The 15,145-nt window shown below is 35.3% G+C and overlaps 4 protein-coding genes across 6 annotated transcripts in view; 3 read left to right on the top strand and 1 right to left on the bottom strand.

The window, feature by feature from the left end:
- The first annotated feature begins 4,318 nt into the window (after positions 1-4,318).
- LOC116174398 lies at positions 4,319-4,971 on the top strand. The gene is made up of 3 exons (XM_031492315.1): positions 4,319-4,459; positions 4,507-4,689; positions 4,737-4,971. The coding sequence occupies exons 1-3, from the start codon at positions 4,405-4,407 to the stop codon at positions 4,910-4,912; spliced, it is 414 nt and encodes a 137-aa protein (XP_031348175.1). The 5' UTR covers positions 4,319-4,404; the 3' UTR covers positions 4,913-4,971.
- LOC116174395 (ras-like GTP-binding protein RhoL) overlaps positions 4,967-15,145 on the bottom strand; it is a 28,826-nt gene continuing 18,647 nt past the window's right edge. Inside the window, exons 4-6 of one of the 3 annotated variants that reach the window (XM_031492312.1) lie at positions 5,558-5,695; positions 5,367-5,508; positions 4,967-5,277 (exon numbers count right to left, since the gene is read on the bottom strand). In XM_031492312.1, the coding sequence (XP_031348172.1) occupies positions 5,372-5,508; positions 5,558-5,695 (275 nt within the window). In that variant the 3' untranslated portion in view covers positions 4,967-5,277; positions 5,367-5,371. Of the gene's footprint in view, positions 5,278-5,324; positions 5,509-5,557; positions 5,696-15,145 lie in introns of those variants that run through there. The other 2 variants (XM_031492311.1, XR_004146111.1) reach the window with 2 other exon arrangements.
- LOC116174397 lies at positions 11,415-12,150 on the top strand. The gene is made up of 3 exons (XM_031492314.1): positions 11,415-11,638; positions 11,689-11,883; positions 11,936-12,150. Exons 1-3 carry the CDS (start codon positions 11,500-11,502, stop codon positions 12,085-12,087), a joined length of 486 nt encoding a protein of 161 aa, XP_031348174.1. The 5' UTR covers positions 11,415-11,499; the 3' UTR covers positions 12,088-12,150.
- On the top strand, positions 12,217-12,837 carry LOC116174399. The gene is made up of 3 exons (XM_031492317.1): positions 12,217-12,369; positions 12,415-12,585; positions 12,633-12,837. Exons 1-3 carry the CDS (start codon positions 12,321-12,323, stop codon positions 12,782-12,784), a joined length of 372 nt encoding a protein of 123 aa, XP_031348177.1. The 5' UTR covers positions 12,217-12,320; the 3' UTR covers positions 12,785-12,837.

Here is a 15,145-nt window from a genome sequence, read left to right as displayed (position 1 = left end):
AACATTTAGCGTAGTATATTGGATTATAAAAAAATATGGCAAGACTCTATTTTGCTATTACCTTAGTCCCTACTAGTTACTGATGCCAGCAGTTGTTACGTAGGTACATTTTGGTTAACAAACAAAAGTTACAGGTAGGTGGAGCCTAATTTTATGCAGAAAATTCTAATTAAAAACGCTCTTCAGTTAAAACGCGAATAAACACCGTTTATAAGTCCTTAAGTTTCCCCTTAATTGACTAAATTCTTGTGAAATTCATTTTTAGTGTCCTTTAATATCCAGTTCGGAAAGATTTTTACATTTTTCTCGATAAGTAGCTTATTTTAATCTTCTCTTGAAATGCTCTCCGCTTAAGATTCTTTATTAACAGCATCTCAAAATATTCAATTTTGTTTTACTTTCTAAACTTCCAAGTTTGTTCTTTAGTTACTTAAATGTTTGTTAGTTCCGTCATAACTGCGCCCTTTAATCTGTCGCTAATAATGGTAATTTTGATGCACGATTCCTTGCCAATATTTTAGTTTGAAAATAGAAAAAGTAGTTTAGTTAGTCGATTTGTTTCGTGGCTGATAGGTTGACGTGGCTCTCAACTTTACACTGCTTTATTTTTCTTTCGTGAAACTCCATTTTGAAGGATTAGCTATACGAAATCCCTGTAAATTTTTTACTTTAAAGTCTGTTTTACTACTTAAACAACAACGTAAAAGGGGCGCTATTTACAGTCACTTTTACTTTACCGTTCCAAGCACCAAGTTAGTACAATATACAATGACAATGTTTGCACTGCAAATAGAGAAACCATTTCAATGCAATATATGTTGACCAATTATAAATTTAAATTAAAAAGTTAGGCACGTGTGGTCGTGTGCACTTTTTCAAAGGTAAAAGTAGGTAAACAAGTTTCCCGGAAAAATTGTTTAAATCTTGATGTGTAGGGTACATCCCTACCGAGGTAAAAGCATTGAATATCTGCAGATTTGCTTAGTAGCCTACTTTGCAAATCAATACCTGTAACATTAAGTCGCCCTACTTCCTAGCCTACTTGTATTATTTACATCGCAATCCTTCACTTTTCTTGTAAGAAACTTTCAACACAATCTTTATAAAACCGTTACGGTGCGTGGGAAAAGTAGGACGTAACGAAGCACTCAGTTTTCATATCGGCATTTGGGAGTCTACCATCTCTAATGAACACCCGGTATGTAGTGGTGCTTCGTTACGAAAAGTGTTGTTCCGGAACTATTTACTTCTTTTAGAAGTTGGAAACAGAAGGTAGAACCTTTTTTAATTTGTAGGGCCGTGTAACCGCGGATAAGAAAGCCAGCTGCCGAACATAATTATCAAGTTTCTAATTGTTCTTGTAGATAATGTTATTATTTTTGTAGAGATCAAAAGCTCTCCTGGCCGGGAAGAGGGTATAGAATTAATATTGTAAAGTTTCAGTTTCGATGTATCAGTTTAAAATGAATGGTCGAACAATTTATTTCATTATCGCAGACCTGTTGCGATTGACCCGAAATTCCAGGTGGAAATTACTGGGTTCCCGCATTTCAAAATTTGAGTCCGGTCGTGCCAATGAGTTCAGTTAATTAATTGAGTTGCAACAAACCTCGCCTGAATGGATCTTGTGGAATTAAAAGCGAAATTTATTAATGCATGATTTTAAAATATGTCCCAAATTTTTAGGACGTCGGTCGCGGGTAATTAAATAAAGAGGTTTTAATTTTTGGAGGTAAACAACCGAATAAATCGACCGAATGGAAAATTCAAGTGTTTCCACATTTTTTGGGAAGGTAACAACAGGATTTAAGGGAATCTTTTGGCATTTTTCGCTGTACACGAGTACATTTTGAGATCAAATTTATTACTAATCATACCGTTTCATTTTAAGCCACCGATATTGTGCGAACTACCGAAGTTCGTCGCAACACTATTATATGTTCAAAGCTAAACTTTGATATGCACGTTTGTTACTCAATGCTAGCAGTTGAAGGTAGGAAGGCTTGGGTAGCTATCGTCATTAGCGTTAATTACGTACATCTCGATAATAGCCAATTATGGCTTACGGTAGGTTGTGTAAAGGACCAAATAAGTTAGCAGTTTTGATTTTAATTGGAACTGGGAATTAACAATCGTGAGTGACGAAGTCAGTTACGTAGTAAAAATTGTATCTGTACGGTTTCGTTTTCAAAGCTCCGTCAGTTTTCCAATAATTGCAAAACTTCTATCCGTGTACGTAATGATTATTTTCAAGCTCGATTATTATGAATTGCTGTATATAAAATCGGATTGTTATTAGCAAACTTTTGGTGTATAATAAAATTTGTTTTATTCCAATGACTTTTATGCGCAATGAACGATTGATGTATACGGTCACAAACAAGTACCTATATCAATATAATGCGTGCATTTTATAATCCCACCCTTCATTAATATAGATTTAAAAATCCATTGTTCCCTTGAAAATATGAAATCCATTTAATTAACGTGACGGAGGAGATTAGTTTAAAATTTCAATAAACGCCGATTAAATGTATTTAATGCATCAGTTTTTTTTTGCGTAACATTTCCAGGATTGAACCCTTGTTAATGTTTAAATGGTTGCTTTGTGTACCAATAATTACATTTTCATTTCATTAGGCAACGTTTCCGTTCCGATACTATATACGGTATACGACTGACCCATTTCTTTGGTTGAGTAAATTTATATAACAATGTACATGTTACCGGAAATCTGTATAATTCAGGTATTGTATACAATTCCTAGGAAATGTGTACAATTAAGTGAAGGAAAACTGCTATACAGCTTGGTGGCCGAAGAAGTTTTCCTTCCCTAAGTTTTAAAATAAAATGTAATGACTAACCATTATCAATATTTCCTAAACGAACTCGGAATGTCATACATTTCCTAGGAATTGTACAGAATATCCGAATTATTCAGGTGTCTGTAACATACATACTCGAAAGGATAGTATCGTGTCAATGTTAAACGAAAGGACTTTCGCTCGCATTTTGAGAAAAACATAGATTGTAGATCGACACAAATTGTGTTGTAACCAGCAATCTTTCCTGGCGAGAGTAATATTATAAACTTACAGCCTGTTTTTCGTGTAAGGCAAATTCGAATATAACAAACTGAGTTGCTTATGAACAAACCAAATACACATTCATTCTTTTGTGCCATTAAATCACATATTTAAATACTGTACGTAATATCAAACTGGATAACGACCTTTCCAAACTAGTAAATGTAAACGTTAGTTTCTTTGTGAATTGTTAAATTTGGTACTTGTAAACAACTGCCGAATTCATCCACCCCTCAATCAAGCAAGCAAATCCCCCCCATTGGATCGAGAATGCATTTCTAGAAATCATCCCCTTGCTACACCATTGTGAGAATCAAACCAGTGAATTTGTACTCTTCCACAGCTACGCAAAAAGGGTTTTGTAACCAGGTTAGTTATGTAAATAATTTGTTATAAAAATTCTAACGACAGCTTTATCGTCTTTGTAATAAACAATCAAATTAGAATATCGAAAAAAAAAAAATTCAAATGCAAAATGAGATCATAAGGGCGTCGGAAACTTGTGTAAAAAATTGTATGTATTTTCTATATTTGACAAAAGAAACCTAGGAGCTCGGAACCAGTTCTGCTCAAGTTTAAAAAGAAAATTACATTTAAAAGAATTTCATTGAAAGGAATCGAACTCCGAAGGTCCGCGACATTTATTTGGTTTGTAAAAGTAAATTCTGATATTATCATTAATTAACAAAGAATTTGCATATTAGAATTAATTAAACATGGGCGTACAAGGGAGGGTTTGTTAGGTACAATTGTGTATTCGTGAAAACTTATTGTGATCCAAGAAATACATTTTTAAGTGTCCATTTAATGTCCGTGTTTTTATTTATTTTATTTCAGTATACCAAAAGTGAAACGTTTTTCAGTACTTTTAATTGGACAACGTATATATATTCAATTAGACTGAGCTAGGTGCCGGTGCAGCCGATTCCAATTCCAGTATTTTGTGTTCAATACAGTTTTGATTAGAATTTTGGCTTACAAACGTAAGTGCCAAAAGAAAATAAAAAAGCCCCCGCGACAATGAACACTAAAAAATTGTAGACTACTAGTAAAGGATAGACAATATAGTGTATTTTCAAGCAAATTTATCAGTATTTGGCACAAACACTTCCGAGATGAACTGCAGTAAACTAAGGATTAAATTATCTTTTAAAATATATGCAGGTCATGAACATAATTAAATTATGCCCTTGGTATAAACACTTTATTTTAAATCGGCGATAAGAAATATCTGAGTATTTAATTAGTCAACAACACGCCCCAAATATATAAACACAATCAGACACTTATTGGTTTAATTAAAAGAAAAGTGTCAAACATGAGCGCAAAATATTTCATTCCTCTGACGGTGCTTCTCACGTTTGCAAGTGCAGGTAAGAAAGCTAATGTCTGAATTGCTGGCTTTCATTGCGTTTTAAAGCTAATGGCTTGAATTGTTACGTTTGCTCCGGCTCGCCAACAAGTGACTGCGCGAAGGGGGTGGAAAGCTCGATGGGGTTGCGAGACTGTCACACGCCCAGAATACCGTTTTACGTGTTGGAGAATGACCTGGACGAGGATGGTGGACGTTTGCAGTCCGTCTGTTTGAAATTTACGTTGACAAGTCGGTAAGCTCGGTAATATCCTCGCGCTAGAGATCTGTGTTTTTAGATTATGATCCGAATTTGGTGGTGAGGAATTGTGGAATATTCCGCCAAGGGGTTGATCCGTGCAACTTTTTGAAGAGGAAGCTGCGCCTCAAAAGTTGTACATCCTGCAGCGAGGATAAGTGCAATTTACGTAACGAGGAGGAAATCATCTCCGTGTTTCATACAAGAACAAGATAACTTATTAACAGTGACCTTTGCTTGATTAAAATTATTATAAAAATAAACATTTTGCCATTCGCTTTTGTTTACACTCTTTTTTTTAAACACGTCCAAAAACGCCCCAGTAGGTTTCACCCAGCCCCTGAAAAAGCTGGCGAAACTCAAACCTATATGAAGTTGGTAATTCCTCACCCAAGAACACCCAGTAAGCGAGTTAATTTGAAGAACAGAATTCGTACCTTTGCTACTTGACGGTTACGGAATAAAAAGAGCCCCTCATAACCATCATCAGGTACAGCCAGAATCATTTCGAGATGATACGAAATTTCTCCCTTCCAGGTTGAAGCAATTTACTGTTTCCAGTTCCATCCTCTTTTTACATCCTGTAAATTAAACAGTTTCACTCCACTTCGCTAAATAATAGAGAGAGTTAATGTTCAATTTTTATTAGGAACGTGGAACAAATAATTACTTCCTTCACTTATTGCAAAAATCGGTAGTGCAAAATTGACAACCCAAAATAGGTACAAAATTCGCTAGATATTTGCACGGATCCGTCTCATTCTTGGGAATAATTGCGCATCCTCGCATAAATACCTCCGGACGGACCGTTTCTGAAAGTAAATTTCACGATGCTAAACTATCAAATGTCTGTATACTTACTAGTGCTAGTGCCCTGAATGCAGAAATCATGGAAATTCGGAAAGTTGAGACATTCTTGCTCTACCATTGATATTTGTTTGCCTACTTTGCAATCACTTTTCAGCGAGCCTGCGCATAGATAACATTTCAAAGCGGAACCTGAAAATTGACAAGTATAAGTATATAAAAGTCGCGATAACACAGTGTCATCAGTCCATATCTTTTCTTCAAAATAAAGGAAACAATATTAAAAAGGGTGAGGTGCGATATGGGCACATATTTTTGGAAATGCAGGAGCTTCTAACGAGAGCAATTTGAGTACAAAAAGTTCACTTAGAGTTGAGAAAGGAGAGTATTTTGCACAGAATACTGCATTGGTGTTTAGACAGTCGAGCTAGAACCATAAGAGATTTTATTAGCGACAGTGGGGCTAGTTAGAGGTTAAAGATTCGAGTTTGAACGTTAATTAATAATAGTTAAAAGGCAGTTAGTGTAAACGCAAATCAAGTTTTAACAACAATCCAATTAAAGCGCGCGTGTATGACACTGAACTTTTGGCAACAAGAGAAGAATTAGCATACGGAGACAGCCTGTATTTCCAAATCAATTGTCAAAACATCCCGTCCAAAGGGCCATTGCGTAGAAGTTATTTAAGTCGACCGGTTTTATAAGCATGCATTCAAATTGGAAACACCTGGGGCTTATAACACAAACTATACAATTGTAACAAGTCCACAAGTTACAAGTAAACTGCCTGTAACTATAACTATACAAGACCTAATAAATTCGGTATACGCAAATAATAGCTACAAGTGTAAAATATATTCTAACAATTGTAGAACTTGTACGGCTTGTGTTATAGGCCTCTGATAACTACCCCATATTGATGATTCAATAAACTCAGCAGTAAACATTCCGGGTCTTCAACGTCGAAGAAAGATGTTAGTCATATTACTGAATTCTTTGATCAATCGTTGTAAAAAGATTAAATTTTGACCTGCGTACCATGACAATTGAAAGTTTACATGAAAGGTCCTAAAGTAGTGAAGAACAATGTAAAATATTGTCTTTGTAATGTGTATTGTAATCAAAAGAACCTTCTGAATTTGCTGCCCATTCTAATCAGTAATCACACTTTCTCTTTCGGAATCAAAGGGATTTAATTAAATTTCACTGTGAAGGAAATCAATTTCAGGGGTTGTCTATAGCCTAATTTGTCAAAGTAAAATAAAAATCATTAATGTGTGTTTGAAGTGTAAAGGTATTACTGTAAATCTCAAAGTAAATTTTAACCATCCCGAATTTGTGACAGGTAAAAGCTTAGTAAATAGAAAATTCATATAACAAAAGGAGATGCATCCTTAAACCACTAATATTTTTCAATTTTTTATTAATATACTTACTATAATTTGTCACTTCGGTATTAATAGTTTCTGATTATAAAGCCCCACGTTTGATTTACATATTCTAATTTGCCAACATTTTTCTCCATACCTTGAAAATACCATTTCATTCATTTTAAGTCTTTGGTTTATGAGGCGCATAAGCAACCTTTTTTCAATAAATAAAACCGAGGCTGGTCGTTCAAACTTTTAGAGTACTTGTATCATGAAATTTCAGCAAAGCATAACTCATAGTTTTCCTTGTGATTCTACGATTTTTGACAATTAGGTACTGTGAACCAAAATATCGTTAAAAATGTCATGAAAACTTTAAAATTTCTGTTTTCCGAAAAGCCTCTAATATTTTTAATATGCTGGATAAAGATGATTAGAGATCTATCAGAGATTTAAATTTGTATATTTTGTAATTTGGACCTGGCCCCGAATGTTAATTTTGGTCGTCAGTCTGTTTGTTGGTGAAAATGACCGTTGGCATAAACACGATTTAGACGGTTTGTTATTAAAAACTGGATTTAATGTTTAGGAAATCCCTTCAGTAAACTTTTCACTAGTTGCTCCTACTTTAGTGGACTCGAATTACCTGGTTTCGCTAACAGTTTTGTTAATAAATTTAATAAAATATATACGCTCTACCATTTTCGTCTAAAATTTTAAAATTTGTTAATACAATTGGGAGTAGGTACAATTGCTAATGGTTTTTCATGAATTTTTGATATTACATATAAATTTTACAATGTGCTTAAAAGGAAGCCTTTGTAAAAATGATCCTGACTTAGATCTCCCTTAAGTTAAGACCAAAACCAAAAATGATATTAAAGGTGAAAATAAATTTGGCCCGCCATGTGTATTTGAAAATTCTAGAGCCATTAGTAGAGTGAAGAGTGCAAAGCGAAGGGCTTATTACTTGAGTGAATAGAACGGATACATAAAAATCCTTTGTTTCATGTACCCAAAATCTTTAGATGAAAAGACCAACTTACCACCAGTAATTGCAACAATAAAAACCCACAAAGTCACTACGATCTTCATGTCGAATACGTACTGACACTACTCACCCTCACATGCGAATTTAACGTTATAGTCGTTATTATAGGCCATTAATTCTATGATTACACTTAATGGATTTTCATCAAAATTCAAGGTTTAATAAATTTTCCAGTTCGGCAACTGCAAATATCATCGCAAGAAATGTTTACTAAAAAAACGTACCTATTCACAAGGAAAGTTAATTGAATGTCATTTGATCGCCTTGGAAAGAATTGACGCGCAAACAAGAAAAAGCTGCATTTATTCACAGCTCGTCCTTTCCAGTCCGTATCTCCCTGTAACTCTACTGATTGGGAGTATTGAATCAAACAATGGGCGGATAATTAGATTGCTCTATGTTTGTATATTTGTTTTTGTTGTGACAATCGGAGCTAATTTTAGAATTATTGTGAATATCAAATATCTCGAATATACATAAATAGACAATTAATTTTTATCTGGTTTCAAATGTTGCTGTACGCAATCAAATAATGTAATTAACAATTATCTAATGAATGCCGCATTCAAAAGGTAAATGTCCACATTTATGTAGTTGTGGAACAAAATCAAAGGGGAATTTCCTTTTCAATGAACCAAGCCGACCGACAGTAAAAAATCTTTTATGATGCGTAATTTCAGTTGCAAGTCGGTTGATAGTACCTATATGCATTTAAGGACACAATTTTTTTTACACTGAAAAAGTTGTGTGAAAAACTGGAACATGCTTACTCAAATGGTTTGCGTTTCGATTTCCTTCATTTTCAGGTTTTACTTTTCAATTTTTCAATTATTCAAACTCATATTTCTTATCTTCTCTTCGATTATTCGGATTCTTGTTCGGTTCTTATATTCAGCAACACCTTTCATTGTTGCTATTCTCCACCTCCAGACCCTTCAAATTTGCCAATTTTTCAAATCATCCGATTTTTTCGTTTCCTCGAGTGTTAGTGATCCTCCGATTCTTCAGTTTTCCCATTTTTACCCAGGTTCTTTTGTTCCAGCTGAATCCTGAGATTCTTCTGATGCACCGTAAACCCTTCCCGATTTAGATTCTTTAAAATTTTCAGCTCTGTAAAGTCATATTATTCTTGGGATTTTTAAAATTTTCGAAATCTTGCGTTTTTCAAATTTTTCAAATTCTTCCGATTATTATTATCCATGCCTTCGTAGATTCTTAAAATTCTTCGTTTCAACTCACTAAGATGCTTCAATTTTTCAGATTTTTGTGACTCTTCGAATAGATTATTAAGGATCCTCAGATCCTTTATAGTTTTGTATTGTCGTCCGTCCGTCCGTCCGTCCGTGTGCGCTCTAACTCTTTTTAAAAGTGGCCGATTGTGTTGAAATTTAGTGTACGGGTACTTTGGACATTAAGGACGGACGCTATTGATTTTCAGGAAGCTGGTTCAACAGGAACAAAAGTTATAGGACTTTGAGTGAATAGGGAAGAAGGAAAACTGCGCGGTCAATATAAGAGAAATCATTCCCTAGGTCATGTATCGAGTTCGGACTTTCACTAGATTATTTCCTATGACTCTTAGATGTGTAATATAATTCAATATAACTCTTCTCTGTGGTATAGGTCAAAAGTTTTAGAGCAAAATGTACCCAAAGTTATTCTTTACACATAAATTTGGAGTTGTAAAAGCTTCAAACGCATTATCTTGATGCTGAAAGAGTACATCACGTGCACATTTGATAACCGCATGTGTGTGATTCAAAGATGTTAAAGACCCGTGACGAGCAGATATATGAAGAAAGAAGTGTTGATAGAAAAAAATGCGAAAAACAAGGTGTTAATGGAAGAAACTCAAAAAAAAAGAAAAGGAAGCGTAAAGGGTGGGTGGGGTTTCAACAGAATGGTGCACCCACGCACAACGTGTGAAGATACCATCGGACAAATTTGTCCCATAGGTATTCTCGCACGATTAATTTATTCTACGTTTAATCGTCTGCAAGTAGGGATGCATAGTTACATTCCACTTCCTTCAGTGAAATACTGTTTAAAATAAAAATTTTATATAAATAATGTCTCTTACAATACCACCCGTACACCTACTCTACAAGCTTTTGAGCTCTTCTTTTTGCGTCTATCTATACCAAACTTGTTTCCAATCGCTTATTCAGCCGTTTTACTGGAAATGAGGGTACAGATAGAGAGACCGACAGAGAGACTATCATCAAGATTTTTTTTGATTCGGTGCTTCAAAATGGTTATTTCCGTAAAAAAAGTGGGGAGTCATTTTTTACCCAAATGCGATACCTCCCTTACTAACGTGCACGGTAAAAAAATAAAATTCCCAATCCCAACCCAAGGGCATGGTCATATCTAGATACGGCCCTGGCTCGAAAGAAGGCCAATGAGCGAGTGGAGCATGAAGGTAGTGTAAAAGGGGGAGTTACAAATGAAATGAACGAAACATAAAGAAAATACAAAGAGACGTAAAGAAAAGAGGTGTGTAGACAAGCACCGTAAAAATGTTATGTATAGGAAACGTGAAATGGTGAAGAAGACGAGAAAAAAGCACAAAGAAGATATAAGAAAGCAAAGTTGAAAGAGGCGTGAAGTAAACATGTGAAAAGAGGCAAGCTGGAAGGTAACTTAACAAGATGGCGAGAACGAATAAGGTGTAAATGGGAAAGACAGTTTATCAAACAGGCATTGTAGTAGTAAAATCAGTGCAGAGCGACAGTTTGTAATTGGAAAAGCTATATGGAATTACACATTTTAAGAATTGTTATTTTTTCACAAAAACCTCACCATCTAGAGACGGCTTCAAGGTACCCGACTAATATATTTTGAATTAAAATGGTATGTGAATTTCGTAGGATAAAGTACCTAAAAGCTAGTGGTAAACCTAAGACCCAGAGGGATGGGTGTTTTTCTTCCCTAATTACCACAGATGGTGCATAAATAGAATTCCGAAATACTTTTGATACAATCCAATTTTGTTGATCTACGAACTCATTTACGACCCAGAAAAGAGAAATAAAAAATCTCCTTTCTGGTGTAACGTTTGGGACAGGGCAAACCAATAGAAAGCACCATTTCATAAGAAACCTTTTCAGTTTAAAGGCGGCTCTTAATAATTTAAGTATTGTCAAAGATTAATACTAAATTTTAAAAAATTTGCTGTGGCTAGCACAGATACCTGCATGCGCGGTTCTGCTCTTTTATATCTAAGAATTAGTGTACCAAATTTGGTTCTACTTGGTTTAGCTATACTTAGTCGGAAATGAGAGTACAGACAGACCGACAGGCAGATCGACATCATTGAGGTTTTGTTCGATTCGGATTCCTGGTGCTTCAAAACGTGCATTTCCGTAAAAGAAAGTGGGGGATCATTTTTCACCCCAATGCAATACAATTTCATTAATTTGTAACAGCAACTGCCTTTAGATCGCATGGCAACGACTAAACCTAAATTTAATAAAATCCTAAATTTAATATCTATTAGTAAAGCTCTTTCATACACCTACTTATTTTTGCAGTGACCTTAGTTAAGACAAGAAAATAGATTCGAAGAGATAGCGATGTCGGTAATAAACAAGATAATTTTGTTGTATGTTACAAAGTCCCCTAATAACATTATAAACTTGACCGAGCTGCAATCGAAGATGACAATGAAAACCCTATTGACCACACTATTTGTGTTGGGAGCGGCTTCTATGGGTAGGTTTTTCAAAAACTCAACCAAAATTAACCATAGCCAACGCTTCCAGGCGAAAGCTTGCAGTGCTACGTATGTGCGGGTACCGAAAGAAGCGACTGTGGTCAAGGAAAATCGTTTGCGATGGGCCTCGTCAATTGCCATTCGCCGAGGGTACCGTACGTCAATTTTGGCCTACTTGAAAGTAGTCATCTCGTGGAAAATGTGCGTGGATTGCGAGCGGTGTGTGTAACCGCGATTGCGCCAGGTATAGGTACACCTTGTGGTGAACTCCACGGATTTTAATTTTACTGTTGTAGAATTTGAACCCAAACTCGTCAATCGGGGATGCGGCATATTTTCGGATCAGGTCGAACCTTGCGAATATCTGGAAAATACCATGGGTTTTGAAAATTGCACTTGGTGCTCAACTGATAAGTGTAACAACAGAAAAAAATATATGGCAGTCTGATTGTTTGTGTCATTAAAGATAAGTCTAAGTGATTTATGTGTTGTTTTCCCCACGTATCTCGTATCAATCTACAGAGACAGTGCAGGTGGAAATATTGCAGTATGATTTATCCCCTTTTTTGGGACCTGCAGAAGGGTTTAGGCGATTGTTTTGTTTTATCCTATAAAGGTTACATATAGATAACTCGTATATAAATAAAGTCAAGTGCAAAGAGAGATTGAACCTATTCAAAGATGAAAGCATTTCAATGCATCCTGCTTACGCTAGGTCTTGTTTCTTCAGGTATGATTTTGTAAATCGATATAAATGACTTACCACCATTTTTAGGTAGTGGCTTGCTATGTTACGTTTGTGTTGGAACCGAAGCGAGTGATTGCGCTGAAGCAGATACATTCGCGATGAGTATAACCAATTGCATTGTTCCCTTCGACAATTTTAATTTTATACGAAGCGATGTAGAGCAATTAAAAGCAGTCTGTATCACCGTTACTGCGACAGGTAAACGACGGTATTGTTGTTGCACAATAAACTCACATTTCTTTAAGACTTCAATCCTAAACTCGTTGATCGTGGTTGTGGTATTTTTCCCAATCAAACCAGCCCATGCGAATTTCTTGAAAACACCAAGCATTTTGAAAACTGTACTTCGTGCAACACAGACAAATGCAACAACAAGAAACACAAGAAATGGATTTGAGTACTTTTGTTCTGGTATCGTTTACTTGATGAATTAATAAACATGCCCAGGAACTATTTTTTCTTACGAGTAAAAATAAGAGGGGAGAACCTTGCATTAAAAGGGCACGTCACCGAAATTGATAAAAAGGAGGTTATAAGAGTAGGAGGGAGACGCGTCACCATTGGCAGTAGGGTAATGAAATAAAACTGACTTCGTTTCTATTGTTTTATCATCAAGTCAACATAACTGACCAGCCCAAATGAGGTAATTATGATGGCGACTATACCATTTCCCACTACCGCTACATTCTCTGCTCTTATTTTTTACTCGTAGAGTTGGATAGATCGACTCGTATATTAGCAGAGCACAGTGGAAAGAAGGATTGGATCCGGTTGGAAATATGTTCGTTAGATAAGCCAAATAATTGTTCATTTTTTTGTTTTATTTAATCCCGCGTCGAAAGTGCGAATTACTATATTTCATTTGACTTACTACCCTACAATTTAAAATGGTAAGATTCTATTACCAAATTTATAAACATGTGACCCCCTGGCAAAATTTGTTCTTTCCTACAAGAATTTTGAAAAAAATCAACCCTACTAGAGAGACACCACTCGTCTCAATACGAGAAATACCGGACTAAAAAGGAGGGATAAATAAGCAGCACGAACGTGAAGCATTCTTCGTCCAAAGGAACCGCATCGCTCTAACGCGAAGGATCGTTAACCATCGCTAACCATCCGCCTAAGCTTTTAAAAAATAATCCGTACACCACAAAAATACAGACAGCCTGCCCTGCGTACTTCTATGTGTCAACAGAAATCGTTTTCAAAAAAACCCCAATAACAATTAATAAAAGCAAAAAATCCAGAAATTTAAAAACAATCGGCAAGTTCACAAAATTATGCACAAAGAGTGCATAAAGCTTTTGATTAGCGGACTTCTACCGCATGCAGTTGACTTCTGCAGTGGAAATATTCTTTTCCCGTTTCCACACAGGAATAACACATCTATTATAGTATTGTGAAAATTTAAAAAATCTGGAAAATTTTATGTTTCTTGTGACTTACTTACTTTTTGTCGTACCGCGAGATTGTTTTAATAACTTGAAAAATTGAGCAAACCTAAAGCATACGGAAATTTATTATTGAAGGGCAGTTTAAGGGTTGTTTATACATTATTTAAACGAAATAAAAATGTTCACTGTATTACAAAATTTACAACCCCCGCACTCTTAAGTATGCTGTAAGAGATTGTTTTAATAACTTGAAAAATTGAGCAAGCCCAAAGCATACGGAAATTTATTGTTAAAGGGCAGTTTAAGGATTGTTTATACGTTATTTAAACATAATCTATCAACGAAATAAAAATGTTCACTGTATTACGAAATTTACAAGCCCCGAACTCTATGCTGTAAGAAATTGTTTTAATAACTTGAAAAATTGAGCAAGCCTAAAGTATACGGAAATTTATTGTTAAAGGGCAGTTTAAGGGTTGTTTATACGTTATTTAAACATAATCTATCAACGAAATAAAAATGTTCACTGTATTACGAAAGTTCCAACCCCCGCATTCTAGGTATTGTATAAGTTATAGTGTGAATTACTTAAAATATTTGGCAAGCTTAAAGCATACGGAAATTTATTATTGAAGGGCAGTTTGAGGGTTGTTTATACATTATTTAAACATAATCTATCAACGAAATAAAAATGTTCAATGTATTACGAAATTTACAACCCCCGCACTCTAAGTATACTGTTAGAGATTGTTGTTTAAAAAATTACTTAGTACTGAGAGAGGGAATTATTTTGCACGAAATTGAGTCTCGTTTTGGGCTTTTGGCATCCGAAGAGTCAAGGCGAGAGGCGTTTGGTCAGTATTAACGGCCTTTGAGCCTAAATAGTTCTATATAGCGTTCGGAATCACCGAACTTAAAAGAAGGAGTAATTAGTTTCAAAGCGACCATTAGTGTCCAATTTTGTAGCTAGTAGTTTTCTAATTCAATACTATTCTGCAAATTCCATAAAAAAACTTCACCGCGTGCCGATGCAGTGCCACAGGGTAAAAAGAAAATTAATCTAATTTCATGTGTACAAGGAAATTACGACCACAAAACTGTTATTAAAACGCATATAATATTCAAGTATATTATTCCTGCCGATAAATTAAGGCTATCAAGTCGGCGGCGGGTCGGATATTCCTTGTATCTCACGAGCGGATTGTCGGAGGAGTATAGGTACTTACAAAGGGCGATTGGGACGTATGGAAAAAACATGCCCATTGGTATATAAGAGCTACAGAGCTACAAAACCCCCAAAAAGTATAAAATATTACCTAACTTTCAAAGTATAAAAAGTTCGATAACAGGAAATCTGCAGA

The sequence above is a fragment of the Photinus pyralis genome, unplaced genomic scaffold, assembly GCF_008802855.1.
Source record: "Photinus pyralis isolate 1611_PpyrPB1 unplaced genomic scaffold, Ppyr1.3 Ppyr1.4_LG6, whole genome shotgun sequence".
In the NCBI taxonomy this organism is placed as follows: domain Eukaryota; kingdom Metazoa; phylum Arthropoda; class Insecta; order Coleoptera; family Lampyridae; genus Photinus; species Photinus pyralis.
Note: the sequence above shows the minus strand (reverse complement) of the source record. Positions and strands in the feature narration are given on the sequence as shown.

Bases quoted from the DNA above. Each gene is read 5' to 3' on its own strand.
- LOC116174398 (XM_031492315.1), top strand. From the start codon at position 4,405: ATGAGCGCAAAATATTTCATTCCTCTGACGGTGCTTCTCACGTTTGCA. The intron at 4,460-4,506 runs GTAAGAAAGCTA...TGCGTTTTAAAG, and splicing joins TCTCACGTTTGCAAGTGCAG to CTAATGGCTTGAATTGTTAC. The intron at 4,690-4,736 runs GTCGGTAAGCTC...CTGTGTTTTTAG, and splicing joins TTTGAAATTTACGTTGACAA to ATTATGATCCGAATTTGGTG.
- LOC116174397 (XM_031492314.1), top strand. From the start codon at position 11,500: ATGTCGGTAATAAACAAGATAATTTTGTTGTATGTTACAAAGTCCCCT. The intron at 11,639-11,688 runs GTAGGTTTTTCA...CAACGCTTCCAG, and splicing joins GTTGGGAGCGGCTTCTATGG to GCGAAAGCTTGCAGTGCTAC. The intron at 11,884-11,935 runs GTATAGGTACAC...TTACTGTTGTAG, and splicing joins TGTAACCGCGATTGCGCCAG to AATTTGAACCCAAACTCGTC.
- LOC116174399 (XM_031492317.1), top strand. From the start codon at position 12,321: ATGAAAGCATTTCAATGCATCCTGCTTACGCTAGGTCTTGTTTCTTCA. The intron at 12,370-12,414 runs GTATGATTTTGT...CACCATTTTTAG, and splicing joins GCTAGGTCTTGTTTCTTCAG to GTAGTGGCTTGCTATGTTAC. The intron at 12,586-12,632 runs GTAAACGACGGT...CATTTCTTTAAG, and splicing joins TATCACCGTTACTGCGACAG to ACTTCAATCCTAAACTCGTT.